The sequence below is a fragment of the Hibiscus syriacus genome, unplaced genomic scaffold (assembly GCF_006381635.1).
Source record: "Hibiscus syriacus cultivar Baekdansim isolate YM2019G1 unplaced genomic scaffold, ASM638163v2 tig00110864_pilon, whole genome shotgun sequence".
Lineage (NCBI taxonomy): Eukaryota > Viridiplantae > Streptophyta > Magnoliopsida > Malvales > Malvaceae > Hibiscus > Hibiscus syriacus.
Window position 1 is genome coordinate 207,158 of NW_024062893.1, and position 17,473 is coordinate 224,630.

General features: G+C 33.8%; 1 protein-coding gene and 1 pseudogene across 2 annotated transcripts; both read left to right on the forward strand.

The window, feature by feature from the left end:
* Positions 1-6,271: 6,271 nt before the first annotated feature.
* Positions 6,272-11,176, forward strand: LOC120143797 (annotated as a pseudogene).
* A 1,344-nt stretch (positions 11,177-12,520) lies between these two features.
* On the forward strand, positions 12,521-16,405 carry LOC120143787 (protein YIPF1 homolog). Of its 2 annotated transcripts, XM_039158021.1 has the most exons (7): positions 12,521-12,550; positions 12,647-12,722; positions 12,839-12,875; positions 12,976-13,065; positions 14,121-14,286; positions 15,357-15,630; positions 15,903-16,405. In XM_039158021.1, exons 2-7 carry the CDS (start codon positions 12,666-12,668, stop codon positions 16,095-16,097), a joined length of 819 nt encoding a protein of 272 aa, XP_039013952.1. In that variant the 5' UTR covers positions 12,521-12,550; positions 12,647-12,665; the 3' UTR covers positions 16,098-16,405. The 2 variants fall into 2 exon arrangements, with proteins under 2 accessions (XP_039013952.1, XP_039013951.1); XM_039158020.1 differs by lacking the exon at positions 12,521-12,550 and having other exon boundaries at positions 12,563-12,722.
* The last annotated feature ends 1,068 nt before the right edge of the window (positions 16,406-17,473 follow it).

Genomic DNA, 17,473 nt, shown 5'->3' on the forward strand with positions numbered 1-17,473 from the left:
CCTGCACAGCCTCTGGAAAGTTGATTCGTCTTTCGCTTTTTCACCGGTTGAATATCCTGTCGAACCATTCCGGTTCCTTTGGCTAAACTTGTGCGGGTGATAAGTTGCTTGCCCCAAAAAAGGTCTCGAATGACTGCATCTCCGGCCTTCACTCTATGCCGAGCTCGTTCCAAACGAAAGTGCCATTGGAACCCTTCATCCGAAGTTTGTCGACTTGTTTTTGGAATTCATCAATGATGGTCTCCGGCTTAGCTAGGGTTTCACCATCTTGTTCTCGTAATTTTTGAAAGGACTCTCCAGGTCAGTAACCATTTCCTCGTCTTGCCCCTGCAACATTTGCCTCTGAGTATTCTTTGATCACGGTTGGACTTCTGAGCTTTTTATCTCTTTGTATTATAACCCCTTTGTCCATTAATGCAGATTATTTACGTTTAACAAACACATTTTTGGTGGATCAACACCTCGTTTTAAGGATGCGAAAAAAAATGCCAAAGAAAAAATTCAATAAGGACAAAAAAATTAGTGAGATAAGGATAATAATAAAAAAATGATAAAAATGAAAAGTTCTACCCCACATGATATCTACCCCATGCTTATTATTCTTATCCGGACATGATCTCTATCCCGCATGCTAATTTCAAACAAATCCTAACCGCATATTTATCTAATTCGCATGCTTTGAACAGAAAGTAAAGTAAGAAATAAAAGCAGCATAGGGTTTGGAATGAGGTTTTAGGGTAGGCTCTAATTCCATGTACTCTCCCGGTTTAGGTTCTAAAACACGGTACCCGAGTTCTCCTTGCTGGTGCCCCCTTGGGCTTACCAGACCCTTAGTCCTAAACCCATCACAGGCTTGTGTAGACTAAGTTAAACTCGAGAGGAAACATTCCCTTATGCCCGCACGGTGAATAAATTCACACGAAGACATAAGGTATATGAATCCCGAAGGCTACTTGCTAGGCATATGCGGTGAATAAATTCACACGAATGCGTCGCTTTCACCCCCACTTAAAACGGGTTTGGAGCTCGGGTTTAGAGCTTAGAGATGACAATTTTAAAAAAAATCTGAAATCATTAAAAAACATCAGTACAACTATTTATTTGAAACAAAATAATCAAAGATAATAATTGGAATCGAATAAATAAATTAAAATTAAAATTTAACATTTTCACATAAAAAAAACAACCAAAAATTAATTTCGGCCTGACTCACTTACCTGGTCCCCAGCAGAGTCGCCAAGCTGTCGTAACCGTCTTTCGGTTGGGTCCCGGAATTGGGCTTCGACTTGAAAATGTGGATTGGAGTCGCCACCGACCACTTTAAAACGAATTTAGGTGGGCCGGACACCATCTTACCTGATCTGCGTTGTACCAGAAACGTATCGGGTTCGGGAGTCGGTTACGGTCAAGGAAGGATTAGCACCCTTGAACCGCCCTTTCGGTACCAATTAATTTGTCGGTTGTCTTTAATTGTGAAAATAAAAAAAAATTAAATTATCCGATTCGAAGTACCTACCTTTGATCGAATGAAATTACCTTCAAAAGTCAAATGTCAGATAGGAAATAATAAAGGAATATTAGATAAATCAAAATGAGAAAATAAAATAAAATATAAATAAAAAAAAGCTAGATAAAAGAAGGGGGAAACGGTTTAAAAAAATCTAAATTCTAAAGGAAATCAATAAACAAATGAATAAATGTATGATGAAAAGAACAAAAAAATTATGTTAATTTAAAATGAAACAAAAAAAAAATTGTTGCTTTGTTGGAATATAGTCATAAAGTAACATATACGTGGGAACCACTTAGTAGAAATTTACAGCATTGGATTCCATTTTCATTGAATTTCCTGAACAATACAATGCCAAAATCTGTTTACACGGCAAAAAATTTGACTTAAGGGAATTAAGATCACATTCCTAACAATAACAATAATACACAAAGTAATAACTAAAATTATTAATATAAATACGATGAAGTATGGAACGTATACATATAATATACCATAATACTAATAAAATAAACAAAAAACGTAATATGTTAAATAATGTAAAAAATAAATAAAATAAAATTTAAAAGCTAAAACACTAATTGACTTTTAATAGGGGCTAAATTGAAAAGAAAAACAAATCAAATGGCCAAATTAAAAGAAAATCGGGTTTAAATTCAATTTTGGGATCAAAATAAAGGTACTGAAATATCAGAGGGACCAAAAGGGTAGTTTACCCTATTTTATTCAAAAACACGCGTATCCGCTTGTGTTATCGGGTCGGGTTGTGGGCTTTACTATAAAAGCCAATATATTTTTTAAAACCTCATTTCTCTTCTTCTCCACGAGAGCACCCCTCCCCCTTCTTTATTTTGCTCTCATCTGTTCTTCATGCTGAAGAACAAAGGTGGCCGGTAATCATGAGGAACCCAGAACCCAGCCGCGCTCCGCCGTGCGCTACCTCGCCGGCCGCCGTTCATCGGCGGCGAAATTGAAAAAGCTTTCATTTTTTCAAAAGATCCTTGTACCCTCGTTCTGAAAATCAACATATTTTTCCAAAATTCGCCTCGTAGGGGTGTAGATCCAAAAAAGAAGATTCGACCACCTCCCCCTCCGATCATCGGCGCAACCCACTTTTGGGTTATTCGGGTTCAAAAACAAAACAAGAATTGGAAGGCATACAACAATAACAACCGAATAAGGTAAAAGACAATCTTTCTTTTATTTCTCTGTCAAAAACTTTACAAATGCCCGTATTTCCTTTTAGGATTTTCTAGCATTTTCATGTGATATTGTCTGTAAAAAAAAACCTCTCCCCCTCATCTAAGTTACATGCAATATTTATACTGAAGAAAATATGCTATTTTTAGAGTCCTAACTACACTGGTCTTTGTTTTTTGCACGTTTCTTGATTTGGTTTGTTGCCGAGGAAACCGATATTGGGGATGTGGAACATGAGGGAAGCTTACGGTGTTGGCTTGGATGAGATGCGTGAGTGGCAAGGAGTCCACGGTGAGTGGAGCGCGGCGCTGATGGATCTTGGAACTAGGGTTTTGAAAACCCTAGTTTTCTGCTATTTGGGTCAGGGGTTTGGACCAGCTGGGCTACTGACTGGCATTTGGGCCACCCGTTGTTGGGCCTGTAAAATGTAAAATAATATGTAAATATATGTGTATTATAAAATATAATACATAACTATATTATATAATATAATAATTTTAATTGAATGGAAAATGTCAAAATTTGGTGTCTACATTATGTTAATGACAATTTTGTGTGTTATTACTTATAAAATTATTTTTTTATATTTTTAAAAATTTATTTAATTTCTAATATGCAGTAACATTATATTCTTATTATAAACTAAAATAAATTTTGTATTATGGAATTTCTTATCAACTTTATTATTTTATATTTGTATAAGTCATATGTTAAATTTATGTAATTATTTTTAATAATTATAATTTAATTTAATTATTTAATAAATATTCTTTTTATTTCTATTTTAAAAAATTAGATACCAAATATATTTTTAATATTTTAGTTTTGAATTCAAGTTTTATTTATATTAACTAAACATGTTTTCTAATTTTCAAAAAATAAAAAATGAAAACTATTTTCCAAAAAAAAGAAATAAAAATAGAGATAAAAAATATTTTCTAAAACCATAAGATTCTTCTATTTTATGGTTTTCGATAGTTTAGAGGTAAATTTTATTTCTTTTAAATCCCAAAATACCCTTTTAATAGAATAAACATATCGAGTATTTCAATATTTGGATTTAGTAGTTAATGAGCTTAATTAATATTTAAGACGAATATACGAGTTTATATTAAAGAAAATTTTAATAAATTCGAACTTATATAATCCAAAACATTAAATTATTAATAAAAATGAAAAAAATTAAAATTTTGATCATTTTCGCCAAGTCTTTCATCTATCCCTGTAATTATTAGCATTGAAAGTCTGGATGTAAATTTGAATGGAGCATTGTAAGGGGGTTTCTATCTCGTTAGGTAAACGAGTTTAATGAGTTGGAGCATGACATGAATGAGTCGACCACTCCTTTCGTCTTCTTTTGATTTGATCCAATACTAGAAGGTCGGCTCGGTTCCACCAAAACAAACGTTCTTCGTAAACGTCTAACACTAACTTTTAGTTTAGAATACTAACAAGGGTCACAATTGTTCATGTAGTATATCAAATTTATCGATTTTGCTCATATCATATTTTCGTATCAATTTTACCTTCTTATTTATTTAATTACATCAATTTATACCTTTGACCAGGTTAAATAACAAAATTGTTAATTTCTACTTATATGAATGCCAACTGTTTCTACCTCATATAATTTTATTGACGTGTTAACATGATAACGTGATAATAACAAAAATATATATTGTTTTTTAAGTAAACAATTACACGGTCCATTGTTCGGACCAGCAACATTCGAAGCAGTTGATCCACAAATCTAACAAATTCTAGGAAAGCCATTGAAACCATAGAAACAACTTTTATACTTATAAAGTAAAATTTGATTCCCTTAATTCCCAGAAAGATTGTACACCTAGAAGAATAAATCGTGCCAATAATTAAAAAAAATAATAGCAAAACATCCCATAATTAAAAAAAAAAAGATTACTCATTTCCCTTAATTTTGAACCAGGCCTCTACACACTGTTTATGGGCAGCAACCAAATCATCTTTACAAGAACATCCCAACTCTATAGGCAAATCACATTCTTGATTACTGGGGTTCAAGCTGAGATGGCAAATCCTGCAATTTCTCTCCACATTTTCCAAATGCAGCTTGGTTCCAGCCTCCAGATCCACTTCCAGTTACGACACCGAAGATCCCCTCTCATCGATCGTCCCAAATTTTGCTTCATTCGAACAAGAAGATATAAAAGAATTCTCAAATACTATTATCTGTCAATACTTTAACTCGAGAATTTCCAAATAGATACATATAATTTTGTAGAAAGAAATTTCTAAGTAAACATATATAATTTTGCAGTAAGATTAATTGTAGAATAATAATGATCCCGTCAAAGATCAAACGAGTTTAAGTCTCACGAGCCCATGCAACTTGAAGAAATATTATCGAAAGATATAATTAAATCCCCAATTTGTTTCACTTTATATATGTCATTATTCTCGATTTTCTTTTGTCCTTGTAACTTCATTTGTTAATGATGTAGAGTTTTCAACCCCACGTTGCAGCTATGTGGTTCTTAAATAATCAGGGTAAAGTAAACAAATGATCCATTGACTATAGAGTATTGTTTTATTAAGTCTCCCGACTATTAAAAGTTATAAAGTTATCCTCTGCCTATGGAGTGTTGCTTTGTTGAGTCTCTCGCCTATTAAAAATTACAAAATGGTTATATAACTATTCATTAAGTTCCAAACTTGTCTTTTTCGTTAAAAAATTGACGGTATTTTGAGTTGAACATTAACCTACTGACTGTGATATGATAAAATTTGATAACAAAATCTCAAATGACTATCATATCACAGTTATCATGTTAACGTCCAGCTTAGATGACCGTCAAATTTTAACTGAAAAGGATGAGTTTAGAACATAATGAATAGTAGAGTGATCATTTGGTAACTTTTAATAGTCAAAGGACTTAACAAAGTAACGTTCTATAGTCGGAGGACCATTTTATAACTTTTAATAATCAATAGACTTAATAAAATAATACCCTATAGTATGTAGACCATTTGTGTACTTTACCAAAAAAAAATTAATAGAGTTAAAATTGGTACTGTTCAGTTAGATTTTTTCATAAATTAATTTAATTTTCAAATTTTATATTAATTTAAAATTGTATCTTTTCAAAAAAATTATTTTGATCTGTAATTTTTCGATGAAATATACATTGAATTTGTGTTTGGGAGGTCAAAAAGAGTGAAACATAAATTTTGTGTCTAATAGTATCCAACAACAATCATCGATTGAATTTAGGGTTAATTTGTTATTTTATATTAAGTTTAGGGGTTAAATTAAAATTGTATGTAAATTTTAAAGTTACATTTGAATTATTTATAAAATTCAAGTGTCAAGTTAAAATTTAATCATCTTTACATCAGTAAAATAACGGGAGCTAATACCAAAATAAGACACCGAAAACAAAAGTGACCAATTCTTTTTCTTTGCAAAATCGAGTAAACAAAAAATATAAGATACCACCAGTGTTGTTTATCTCACATTCTCAATATATTAGAATATTTTTAGAATATATGATTGGAAGGGAACCAGAATGCCCTGGCTTGGCATGCTTCGCCATCGCCTCGATAGTTTAAAATATTTTTCGCGCAGTCTTCTTTCTCTTTTTCGTCTTAATCTCTGTAGGGTTTACTTAACTGCCAAGTTCAATTAACATCAACTAAGTTTTGAATTGATTTTCATTTATATCCCAAATTCTCATTTCCCCTTAAGTTTTCATCATCCCCTAAGTTTTCCTGGAGGATAATCTTTCTTTATATTACATAAATATTATAATGGGTCTACTGGATCCGTCGCTGGAGTTGCTAGCTACGAGAGGCGGCGACACCGTTAGGATTTTCGACATTAAGCTTGAACCGAACGATTCTTGTGTTCTAAGTTACTCGCCTTCTCCGAATTGCTTTGTTAATTCGGTTAAGTGGAACCACACTAGTAAGCTCTTTTTTAATTTTAAATTATTCTCTCCCCGTTTCTGTTGCTACGATCTGTTCGATTGCTGTGATTTTTTCACTTATTTTTTTTTGGTTCAGAACTTTATTAAATATTAATTTAGCACTTACGCAGAGAGTTTCAGTTCTTTTTTATGCTTGTTTGAATTAATTTATGCTGAGTTGCTGTTATGACAGATTTAGTGGTGGCGTGTGCCGGAGAAGATAAGAAGATATCTTTGTGGCGGAACAATGGGCAGAGGATGTGGACAGTTCTGGTTTCTGGGACTGATTGTGGAGAAACATTGAGGTAATCCTCCTTTAGGTTTAGCACATTGTCAAATTGCAGAGAAAAATTTGAATATTACCGTTGTAGATTTTGATATGATTATTGAGATGAGTATGTTAAATCCAATTTCAATTTGTTTTATGTTTTTTATCTAACTATATTTTTCTCGATGTGATACTACATTCGTGTACATGATGAAATAGAAGTTACCTATGGACGTGCAGTCTTTGTTGATTGACTGTCCACTTAGATGCTATATTTATATATAAGAAAAATCATGTGCTCTCATTTGCAAAACTAAAACCGTCAAGTTTTTACGTCAATCATCCAAAATTAATTAGTCATTGATGATACCGAAAGTTGGATGTATTTAATGCCAGTCCTTGATTGGTTTCAACACTATGAAAGTCTTTACAATCATTGCCATGGGCTTTCACACTTAAATTAATCAAGTAAAACTCCCCACCTTTTCACAGGAGTCTATTTTAGCTATTAGCTTTAGCAACAAGGGGTCTAGATACATTTGTTCAGGGGGAAGTGGTCAAGTTGTAAGGATATGGGATTTGCAAATGAAGCGTTGCATTAAATGATTAAGGGGTCATACGAGCACAATAACAGGTGTTATGTACAATTGCAAAGACGAGCATTTGGCCTCCATCAGCCAAAGTGGAGATCTCATTCTTCATAACCTTGCTTCCAGGGCTAGGGCTGCTGAACTAAAAGATCCTAATGAAAAGGTTGTTTAGTTTGTTGCACATGAGTGCATATGCTAAGTTCTCATTCTTGTTTGCAAGCTAATTTTCCTGTGATGGATTTTAAGACCAGGTACTTAGTGTACTTGATTATTCACGGACCAGTCGACCCCTTTTGGTGACTGCTGGTGATGATGGATCTATCCATTTATGGGATACCACTGGTCGTAGCCCAAAGGTTCTCCTCTCTCTCTCTCTCTCTCTCTCTCAATATTCTTGCCGTTTTAAATAGATAATTAATTCATTTGCCTTTTACAGGTTTCCTGGTTGAAGCAGCACTCTGCGCCCACAACTGGAATTAGCTTCTCACCATCCAATGATAAGGTCTCGCTATTTCTTTTTTATTCTCTTCTACTTATTCCAGGATTAATTAAAGAAAAAGGCTGAGACTTTTTGGGAGTTCAAAATGAAGTAATCTTTCTTTTATGTTTTGGACATCTTTCAAAAATTTGTTAAATATTCTGACGCTACAAGTTGCTTCTTCCTTTCTGACAGCTAAAAGTTAGTGTCGGGTTGGATAAGAATCTACCTATGATTCAGGGTCTAGAAGACCCTCATCTTTCGTGTCTCATGAGGCACCTTTCACTTCATTGGCATTTAGAGATGATGGTTGGACACTGGCAGCTGGCACCAATAATGGTAGTGTGGTGTTTTATGATATTCGGGGGAAACTAAAGCCTTTTACTGTCTTCCGTGCTTATAGTAGTTCTGAGGTGGGTTCTCTTTTCCTCTACGTATCACACTTCTTAATAGAAGAAACCCAGACATGATAATTACTAGTCATTTGCACCCGCTTTCCTACTTTTTTTCAAAGAACTCTTAACTCGATGTAGGATTTGAATTGTATTAGTATAAAGGTTCATGTTTTATAATGGAATTAGTGATATGTAATATGCTCTCACTGCTTGCTTGTTTGTGCTCCAACTTAAAAGATATTTTGTAAATGGAACAAAATAATGATAATCTTATTGTTAGGTCATGAATTTAAAGTAAGAACCCTGATTCCTTTAGTCATTTCAAATCCTAAGTGTTTATTGCATCCATCAGGCTGTTTCAAGTTTATGCTGGCAAAGATCAAAACCAGCAATTGTTAATGAGAGAACTTGCACTGCTGAAACTGCGCTCTTGGGAGATGCAGTGGAGGACTCAGTTCTTATGCCTGACCCACTTCCATCTGTGACATCAACAAACCTTTCAGCATCCACAGCAATTTCTGGCTCTCTTATCACTAGCCGCTCAGGTCCCGCAGAATTATCTCCTGTTACAAGTAGTGGATTAGTATCAAGTACAATCAATCTGCCTTTTTCTATGCAAACTCCACATCAAAAGCCATATGTGGCCAGGGGGAACACTGATGAGGCTACATGCTCCACGTTCTAAATACAATCTCAAGGATGATATGGATGTATTTTCCCCGGTCGTGGATGTTCAACCAATTAAACCCTCACTAGATAAGCTGTGGGATAATCATGATGGTGCAAAGAAAGAGCATCTACTCACTGATAAGAAGCCTTCCTCCCTTCTGTTTGCCTCTAGCAGGAGGTTTGGTGTTGCAGATGATGGAGCTCGTGATCACCCAATTTTTGATTGGAAGCCCAGTTCAATGTCTCGCAGGTTTTACGCATTTTCATATTTTCTTATGCATACATTTTTGCATGGCTTGTTTATTTTACTTTTTTTGTACAGGATATTTACTCTAAATTTTCATGGCAATGTTCTATGATAATGTAGTTAGTTTTATAATTAGTGCTCATTTTCACTTAGAATGTAAATTGTCCTTTTGCTCATTGTTTTGGATGTTTGTAGCATTTTGAGTGTGCATATCAACAAGTAAAATAGATTACATTTGTTTTAAATACATACTAACAAATTGGGTTTACATGTTTTAAGTATATCTAAGATTTACTATATCAGACCTTTTTTGTTGGATGAATTTGGTTTTATTATCCAAGAAGCAGAATTTGGCTACCATAGAAAATATCAGACTTGTTATTCTGCAGAAAGCTCTTGTTTCTGACAATGTTCATTTCTCGCCTCTGTCCCCCATAAAGATGTTTGTATACCACATTTTGTGCAGGTTGACACAAGATCTTTTACATCATTAGGATCTATGTCTTCAACATCATCCAAGAGTGAAGAGGCCTCCATGACTACTCCAGGATCTTGGGGTGGTGAGAAGATATCTGATAAATTTGCTCACCTTCGCCTTCTGCCATCTCGATTTGGAATGGAGGCTTCTGGTGGTCTGACAACTAGCTTTTTTTATTCTGGACAATCTCAGTCTTCAATGCTCAGTCAGATGAGTGTTAGCTCGCTAACAAGTTCTGACATAAGCTATGAGAACTTGCACGCAAAAGATGTCACTTCAAATCATGAAACTTAAGTGGGATTTCCAGACCACTTCTCCAGCTCCATGTTTGCATCTCTTGGTTCAAAAGGTATTACTGGAGCAGGCAGCCTTGATTCACCAAAACTATCTTTAGCACTGTCTGGAAGGTTTTCAACATATGCCGAGAGAATTAGCAATGCATCTGCGTTCAGTGATGGAACGTCCCTGTTGGTGGCTTCCCCAAAAACAAAGAAAACCGGAGATGAAACCAGAGAAGAGCTGTTGAATAGCTTGTTCTTGAAGTCCGATTCATTTGCTTCAGCGGAATCAAGAATTCTTCCAGCTATGAATGTATAGAACCTGGTTTGGTTAAATAAATGTTGGCTTCTACATTTACTTTATTATTATGTAGGTCTTTTAAGAATGGAAGTCTAGCTTGAGCAATCATCCTGCTTGGTCTGCTCACCATGGATGGTTTCACCATTTTTTGTATTCTGCTATCATTCACACATTGAAATGGTGAAGCCAACCATGATGAATAAATTTTAGGAACTTCTATGATTTTCATAGTTTTCTTTGGTCACGATGGATTGTTGATTCTGACTAACAGGGAGGAACGCAACAACCCCACTAGGCTCTTCAACCTGATCCCCAGTAAGGAAGTAACTTCACTCTTCAGCTATTTCAACGTACTCTCGAAGAAACCCTCAAATCATTTCCGAAATCCATTCATGGAGATCTGAGGAACCTTCATAGTGAAATCTTAAGACAATTCCACAGGCAGGAGGTATCTTCCTATCCTCTTTTGTTTTTCTTATTGCTTTGGCATTTGGGAATATTCACAGCTCTAAATGTGGGACTGTTGAACAGATGGAGATGTCTCGTGTGATGAGCTCCATTCTACAGTACCAATCTGAACTGATGGAAGAGATTAAGTTTCTTCGGAAAGAAAACTATCAGCTTCGTCAATTGCTTTGACTGCTGCTGATTGAACTGCATTACTGCGTCCGGTTAGTGAATGCCTTTTCCGATCACCTTGCTGTTTCATCGGTACAGGTCATTGTATTTTAAAGTAAAATTGATTCTTGGATATCATTTGTGTAAAAATGGGTAAAAAGATGGGGAAAGAATCATACATACTAAATGAAGAGTACAAATGCGGGGTTTAAGAGATTTTCAGATTCTCTGAAAAATGTATAGAAATGCTTCTCAATTGATTGAAAAATGAAGCTTTTAGAGGCTTATACCTTGGTAGATCTGAGTTCCCTGTAATCACTACATATGTTTAGGCTTATCAAATCCTCATCTTGCAATGCAAGAGTCAAAATAAAAATATATTTTGCACAAAATATTTTTGGTATTTCTCTAATATTTTTAAGCAATAATTATAATTTCAAAAAAATATACATGAAAACTCATAATTTATTTTTAAAATTATAAAAAATATTTTTAAAAATTATGATTCTTAAAATACATTTCACAACTCATAGAATTTTTATAAATTTTTAATATTGTTGAACTTTTACCGTATGAATATTATATTTTATATTTCAGTAATTGTTGGATATTAGTTATGATTATTTTGGTTATGATTTTGGAGTTTTGAATGATTATCGATTCAGCTGTCTGAATCAAACTGTGGTTTTCTTTTCTACTGAACTTTGCTTTATGATTCCACTTCCTTATTTTTCTTCGGTTGAAATTTGGGATTTTCCAATGGCGCCATGAACCGTTTTATTATACTGAAGGTTTCATGATATTTTCGAACACTGTTTGGTGTTTCAATGTTTAGCCATTGCAAGTGTTATGATTGTCTAATAATTCATATAAACTTGTTGATACCAATGCTGGAATTTGCTTTGTTTATTGGATTTAAGCCCCTTTTACATTATAGAACAGAGTGAATATCATGAACATTGGATTATTAGTTATGCTTGATGAAGGTGAGGTCTCTGGAGTTACGATTCTGTTGATTTCTTTTTACCATTTTGATCTAAATCATTCGTTTAGAGATTCATTTTTAAATCATTCGTTTAATTTTTTTACCGCTAATATATTAATTTCTACTCATACTTTTCACCAACCCCCAATTTCAAGTGTAGGTATTTACTGGTGTGAAATCAATCAATTTTATAAGGTTTCATTTATTATTAATTTCTTTGTTAAGTACAAATATCACATTCTAAGGTAAATATTGAGATTTAAACTTATATAAAATAGAATAATATGAGCATTCTTATCACTATTAATTCATGAATCTCCTATTATTATTGATTTTTAATAAACTGATTTTTACTTATACAATGTAATTTGTATTTCCCGTACATGAATTATCTGAATATTTATACCATTAAAGTAGGCCCATTATTAGCCCAAATCATTTGAACCTCGTTGGAAAATCAATAAAACGTAGTCGTAAACGCAACGCTCCAGAAAGGCGCGTGTCTGGGGGAGATCCAAGCTCCCCAGAAGAAGTTTTCAGTCAATTATTTTTTCTTTATCCTTCCGTCGTCGTCCTCTCCGTTGCTTCCAATAAACGCATCGTTTTTGTCCTTTTAAAAAATCCATTAAAAGAAAACAATTATTTCTAAAAGAGATACTTTAAAAGGAATTCTGTTAATTTCTCAGTTGGATCTCTTGTTTTCAATGGAGGAATCATCGTATTCAAATCTTAGTACCTCTCATTTGCTCGGCTCAGTTCCCGTAAGCTTCTTACTTTTCCTCTTTCATTTTATTTGTATGTCCTTATTTCTTTTTCTTTCTTTATAGAATTAAATCTTCAAAGATTTGACTTGATTTCAATTTCATTCGAATCTCAGGCTGTTGCCAATGGAGAAAAGAAGGCCTCGTATGAAGGTTTTCTTTCTTTCTTTCTTTAACTTATAGTTTCTCGAAAAGTATTTTTACAGCATTGACGAACTTGTTTTTGTTTTTTTCTTTTGTTGAAATCGTACAGTTCCTGAAGCGAATTTGCAAATTTTCCCTCCAAATAATGGAAGTGGAGGGGGTAGTGGTCGAGGTTATCAAACTCTTGAAGCTCCTACTGGTATATTTTTTTCTTATTTCTTTTAATTTATTCCCTTGCCATAAAAAAGTAATACTTAGTTAAACTCATCATTTTTTATTATATATTTGAAATCTGCTATATTTGCAATGTTCATTGTATTAAAGAGCGGTTCTAGTGAATGTAACGGTAAGAAAGAAAAACTTCCAAAATCTTTGCATCTAGAGTTGAGATATCAAAAGTAGGCTGAGTATTCGATCAATTCGAGTCAAAAAAATTTGAGTTAGTCAAGTTGACAAATCATATTTTATAACTCAAATTTTATTTGAAATAGTTTTGAGTCGAGTCGAGTTTATAAAATTCGAGTTAAGTCAAGTTGTTTAAGTTTCTGATTAAATTTGGATGTAAATACTTATAGTGTTATGGTACTAATTGATTCCAGTTTGAACGGTTTTCTATAACCATATTTGATATATATATATATATATATTTCTTAATTTTTTATATGTGATATACATATATCATGTGGAGTTAAGGGGCCTGGCTCGAACTTGGAAATCAATCTACTAATTATTAAAAATTTTGAGTTATTCGAGTCCTATTTTATAACTTGACTTGAATTTTAAAAAAAAATAATGTTTAGATGAGTCAAAAAATTCAATTTTTTTGAGCCGAGTTTTGCTTATCCTTAATCAGAAGTTTGGTCATTGACCTGTGTGGTTCTTCTTTCTGGAAGTTCCATATGGTATAATAAGGGGTATTCAGCAAGGATGTCTGATATTTTCAATGCCCTTTAAGTTTGAATGGAGAGATTACACTGCAATGTACTGTTACGTTTTCTTTTATGCCTGGAAATAATTACCTGTTGTTTTTATTGACACTAATCTCCTTTTATTAGATGGAGCATTGTGAATATTTTTAAAAATTATAATTCCATATCTTCATGTAATTGATGTAATCAATTGCAATGCCTCGTCCGAAGTTAAGTACTATTGTCGTAGTTAAATGCTATTCCATTATGGTAATATTTAATGCTTTTGTTTAGTGTTACTTAAGTAGCCTTAATGTTTAATTATCCATTCGATTATTCTATGCAGAAGATTTTGAACAACAGGCAGCAAATAATTGGAAGGGAGTTTTTAGTATCTCATCATACACACAGTATTTTAATGTGGATACTGATGTTGTCATATACAGATTGATATGTTCCTTTTTTCCTGCCACTGGAGATTTTTTCAGCAAGATCGATGCTAACCCTGATCTGTGAGTATGCTCACCCCCCCCCCCACACACACAAAAAATCACCAATTTTTTCTTTCTGTTGCTCCCCATTGTATCATAGAATGAGACATTCTTCAATATGGGTGAAACAACTGCTGCACAAAAGCTTCGTCATTGTTCTTTTTGGAAATTATCAATTGGAGGAGAAAAGTTCATGGGGGGTTTATTCCTTATAAAATCGTATTATATGTGGTTGATATAAATTGGGATGAAAAGTGGATTGCAAGCAATCAAAGCAACCATTGACTTGGCAATCTTTTGTTTGCAAGAAATAAGCTTTTTGGAAGTCAGGATGAGCTCACTGATCTTATTTGCAAACTTACCAAGTTAGAAACTTCAGTTATTTGGTTCTTTATTTTGATATGAATCATAACAAGTAGGAAAGACAGAGAAAATTAAAAGAAGCATTCTAAACATAATAAGTGCATGTGGTGTTATCTAAAGGGAGTAAAGGCAAGCAGAAATACAAAATATTTAAGCACACATTGGTTGCATAATTTGTTTTATCAATAGCTATTATTCTGATTTTAGTTCTAGCTTTCGCATTTCTGGTTATCTTTGCAAATTGGTTGATAAAACGAAGTTATTCATTGAGAAAGAAAATAGGAATACAGAGAGTAAAGAGATAGATGAGTCATTCAATTATGGAAGTCAGAATACATAGGATTTTGTAGCATTTATTTGTCTCATAGAAGGGGATTCTTCAATGAGTTGTTTGATAGCGAGATCATGGATGGTTTGCCTTAAATCAAAGGATCTTTCCTGGTATAGCTAATCAGCATGTTGCTTAACGGATAGTGCTGGGGTAAAAGCTGTAAATTCTGATCTGATGGATTATTATTAAAGGTAACCAGATACATGGTCCGTTTTGTTGTAATCTGTGGTAAAGTGCAATTCCTTGTTAATGGTGATTGGTGAAATATAAATCTGATCATGTAGAAATCTTGACAATGTAACAGCCATAACTTGATAAAGGTGAAATAATGTGCAGCTGTAAGTGTCATGATCATCTGTTAAATTAGTTTGTTGGTTGATATTTTTCTGTATGTCAGTTATGGGCTTATCTGGATCACAACAACCTTGGTCTTTGCGCTTGCTTCCTTTGGAAACTGTGCCACATACCTTATGCAAAAGCACACTGATGGTACCACTTCTTGGAGCTTTGATGTTGGCTATATAAATGCAGCGGCTTCTGGAATCTATGGTTATGCAGTTGTGGTGCCAGTGGCATTTTACTTCTTGCTTCAATATCTGGGTTCAAATGCTAGCCTTGTACGATTTTGGTGCATGTGGGGTTATTCGCTCTCCATTTTCGTTCCAACTGCGGTAAGTTATAGCAAACTCATTGATGCTTCCTTGAATCTTGTGGTGGGCATATATAGACCGTTACTTCGAGTCGAGTCGGGTATGTCTGCCCTTCTAAGTTATTCCATGTATTTGGAAATTTTTCAAAAGGTCATATACCTATACCTATACTCCTGTCCAGATGTGCACTGGATTCTTAGAGTCACATTTGCATCAGTATGAACATCGAAGTTATTAGTTATTCATTTGTTCTTTTACAGTCATCTGAGCTGTAGTTTGTAACATATTTGCAGATCATACTGCTTATTCCACTTGAGATCCTCCGATGGATCATTATACTCATCGCCGGTACGGCCTCATCATGCTTTGTTGCCTTGAATTTAAGAACTTACATCGAGGGGCCGAACGATCTCAGAATGATGGTGGTCGCAGCATTCTTGTTGCAAATGGCCCTTGCAATCTTCATCAAGGTATGGTTCTTTGCATAAACCTCACATCCAAGCATCGAAAACCCAAACTTTGTTTACTCTGTTTGTGGGAAACCTGCAAAAAGAAGATCCGAATTCGATCTAGCGAGATTCCTCATGAAGAGAAGCTTGTTTGTTATTGTTGTGGGATACATTAGTTGTTGAGGTGTAGTTTTAGTGATAAATTTGAAGCAGAGAGACAAATGATAGGGTTTTTGGAGTGTGGTTGATGTACTTTTAGGAGGCCAACACCATCACAAAAACTAGAGTAGATGTTAATGTAACGATTACGAATTCTAAAAACTCACTAAGATATACACTTTCACTTGTCGGTCCGGGTCGCCACAACGTGTCACGTGATCTGCTTTACTCTAGCTAGTCAATGGTTTTATATTTTGTACGTTTTCATCTTTTGACTGCCATTTTATAATCATTATATGACTTACCTCCTCTATTTAACCATTAAATAACAAAGATTAACCCATGCCATAAGTTCATGATGACCAATAAATATTTTCGTTTTTTATGTCTTATGTATTTTGAAGGAGTGTTTTTAAGTTTTATGTAATTACTTTATCTTCAATAAAATGATGTACTATTTTCCTCCTTCCGCTAGTTGGTTCTTGCCTTAGGGTTGAGGACTACTAAGAGGGAGGTTTTTAATGAGGTATCCTATTCCTATAAAAAAAAATATAAATATTATCGATTTCTTCTTCTCATATTGCACAACTTCAAAGCCACATGATTTGTTTTATAGCTCTAAACTCATACATCATACTGTTAAGTACTAAGCACACATTCTTAACAAAATCATATAAATTGTTATTTAATTAAATGACTCAAATGTGAACGCAAACAAAAAAAGATAAATTTCAAAATCTTAAAAATATTGTATATAATGACGTATGTAATTTTTATGGGTAAGTCAGGATAAATTGAAGAATGATTGGGACAGTTTGAAGGAATGATTGGAATAATCGTTTTTTTAAAAATTTTAAATTAGTTTGTATTTTAAATTAATAAAATATTTTTATTAAAAATATATTTTAACCTCTTAAAATTTTGTAGTTTGTATTCTCTTATTATTATTATTTGGTAACAAAGAAAGCCACTATGATGAAACTAGTGGGTTAACTACTACTTGTTCTGGGACGCTCAACATTAAAAATTGACAGCAATTAAGTCGGTGATCTTTGAAGAACGGTAAGCCCCAAGTGGTCGTCATTTTCAAGATGAGCTATGGTGTCAGCAAGTCGGTTGGCTTAACTGCTAATATAACTGAATTTAACTGCTAATATAACATTGGCAGGAGGCGGTAACCAGCCGTGTAATCGACGGTTGTTGGTGTGCCGCTGGGATTCTTTAGCTTGGTTTTGTCAGATGGTTTTCGCCCAAGT

Excerpts from the sequence above, each read along its gene's own strand:
- LOC120143787 (XM_039158021.1), top strand. The coding sequence starts at position 12,666 with ATGGAGGAATCATCGTATTCAAATCTTAGTACCTCTCATTTGCTCGGC. Across the intron at positions 13,066-14,120 it reads AACTCTTGAAGCTCCTACTG|AAGATTTTGAACAACAGGCA; the intron begins GTATATTTTTTT and ends TATTCTATGCAG. Across the intron at positions 14,287-15,356 it reads ATCGATGCTAACCCTGATCT|TTATGGGCTTATCTGGATCA; the intron begins GTGAGTATGCTC and ends TCTGTATGTCAG.